This window comes from Macadamia integrifolia, chromosome 11, assembly GCF_013358625.1.
Source record: "Macadamia integrifolia cultivar HAES 741 chromosome 11, SCU_Mint_v3, whole genome shotgun sequence".
NCBI classification, from domain to species: domain Eukaryota; kingdom Viridiplantae; phylum Streptophyta; class Magnoliopsida; order Proteales; family Proteaceae; genus Macadamia; species Macadamia integrifolia.
This window is the reverse complement of record NC_056567.1, coordinates 2,663,196-2,663,995: the sequence shown is the minus strand read 5'-3', so window position 1 is coordinate 2,663,995 and position 800 is coordinate 2,663,196. Positions and strand designations below refer to the sequence as shown.

The 800-nt window shown below is 37.5% G+C and overlaps 1 protein-coding gene across 1 annotated transcript in view; it reads left to right on the top strand.

Moving 5' to 3' along the window:
* LOC122093901 overlaps positions 1–800 on the top strand; it is a gene marked incomplete at its 5' end in the record, with an annotated part of 4,918 nt that continues 4,118 nt past the window's right edge. The window contains one exon of the mRNA XM_042664449.1: positions 1–152. Coding sequence (XP_042520383.1) covers positions 1–152 — 152 coding nt within the window. The remainder of the gene's footprint in view (positions 153–800) is intronic.

The window sequence follows — 800 nt, the reverse complement described above, 5'->3', positions numbered from 1 at the left end:
TCGGAAGATGATCGGAGGTCGAGATCAAGATCGAAGTCAGAAAAGTCAAAATCAAAATCGAATTCGTCGTCCGTCTTGAGTTCGGAGGATTTGAGTCCTCTGCGTCCTCCCATTGCAGTGGAAGACGTTGGTTTCTCTTCCATTCAGCTCAGGTACCTCCTGTACAAGGTTCTTAGTTTAATTCTTCACTATTCAACTGAAATAACTCTTTTACCCCCTTCACTATCGACCTTACGTTTTATTACATTCCTTTATAAATACAAGGGTAAAATAGTCATTACATTATCATTTTGGCCCACCCCTAACTGTCTTTTTTTTTTTTTGGTATTACCCCTAACTGTCAACTGTTCTTACTCTTATTCAGTATTCTAAGGTTTTTATTTTATTTTATTTTATTTTTTGCACCAATTCACCATCCCCTGTGGCACACCAAAGAAAAGGGTACTCCAACGAGTAATCCAAGGGTCGAAAAACACTTATAGGTGTTGGTGGATGTTGAGATGCGAGCCTCAATCCTTCTAAATATCCATTTTACATAATTCAAAACCCATTAATAAAGGTAACTTTATCATCACCCAAGATATCCCTAGTGTTTCACGTCAGTCTTAGTGTCGAACTTGGTGTAATTAACTGTGGCTTCGTTTAGCTCAACACCAAGCAAAAGCATATTTTTATTTTATAAAAAGGTCATCAAGCTATGTGATACTTGCGCTCAAACACAAGAAATGATGAAATGATCGATCTATTATTCTTATTGGATATCTTTGTATGCTCTCATTGACCCGTGGTTGTACAAGGGC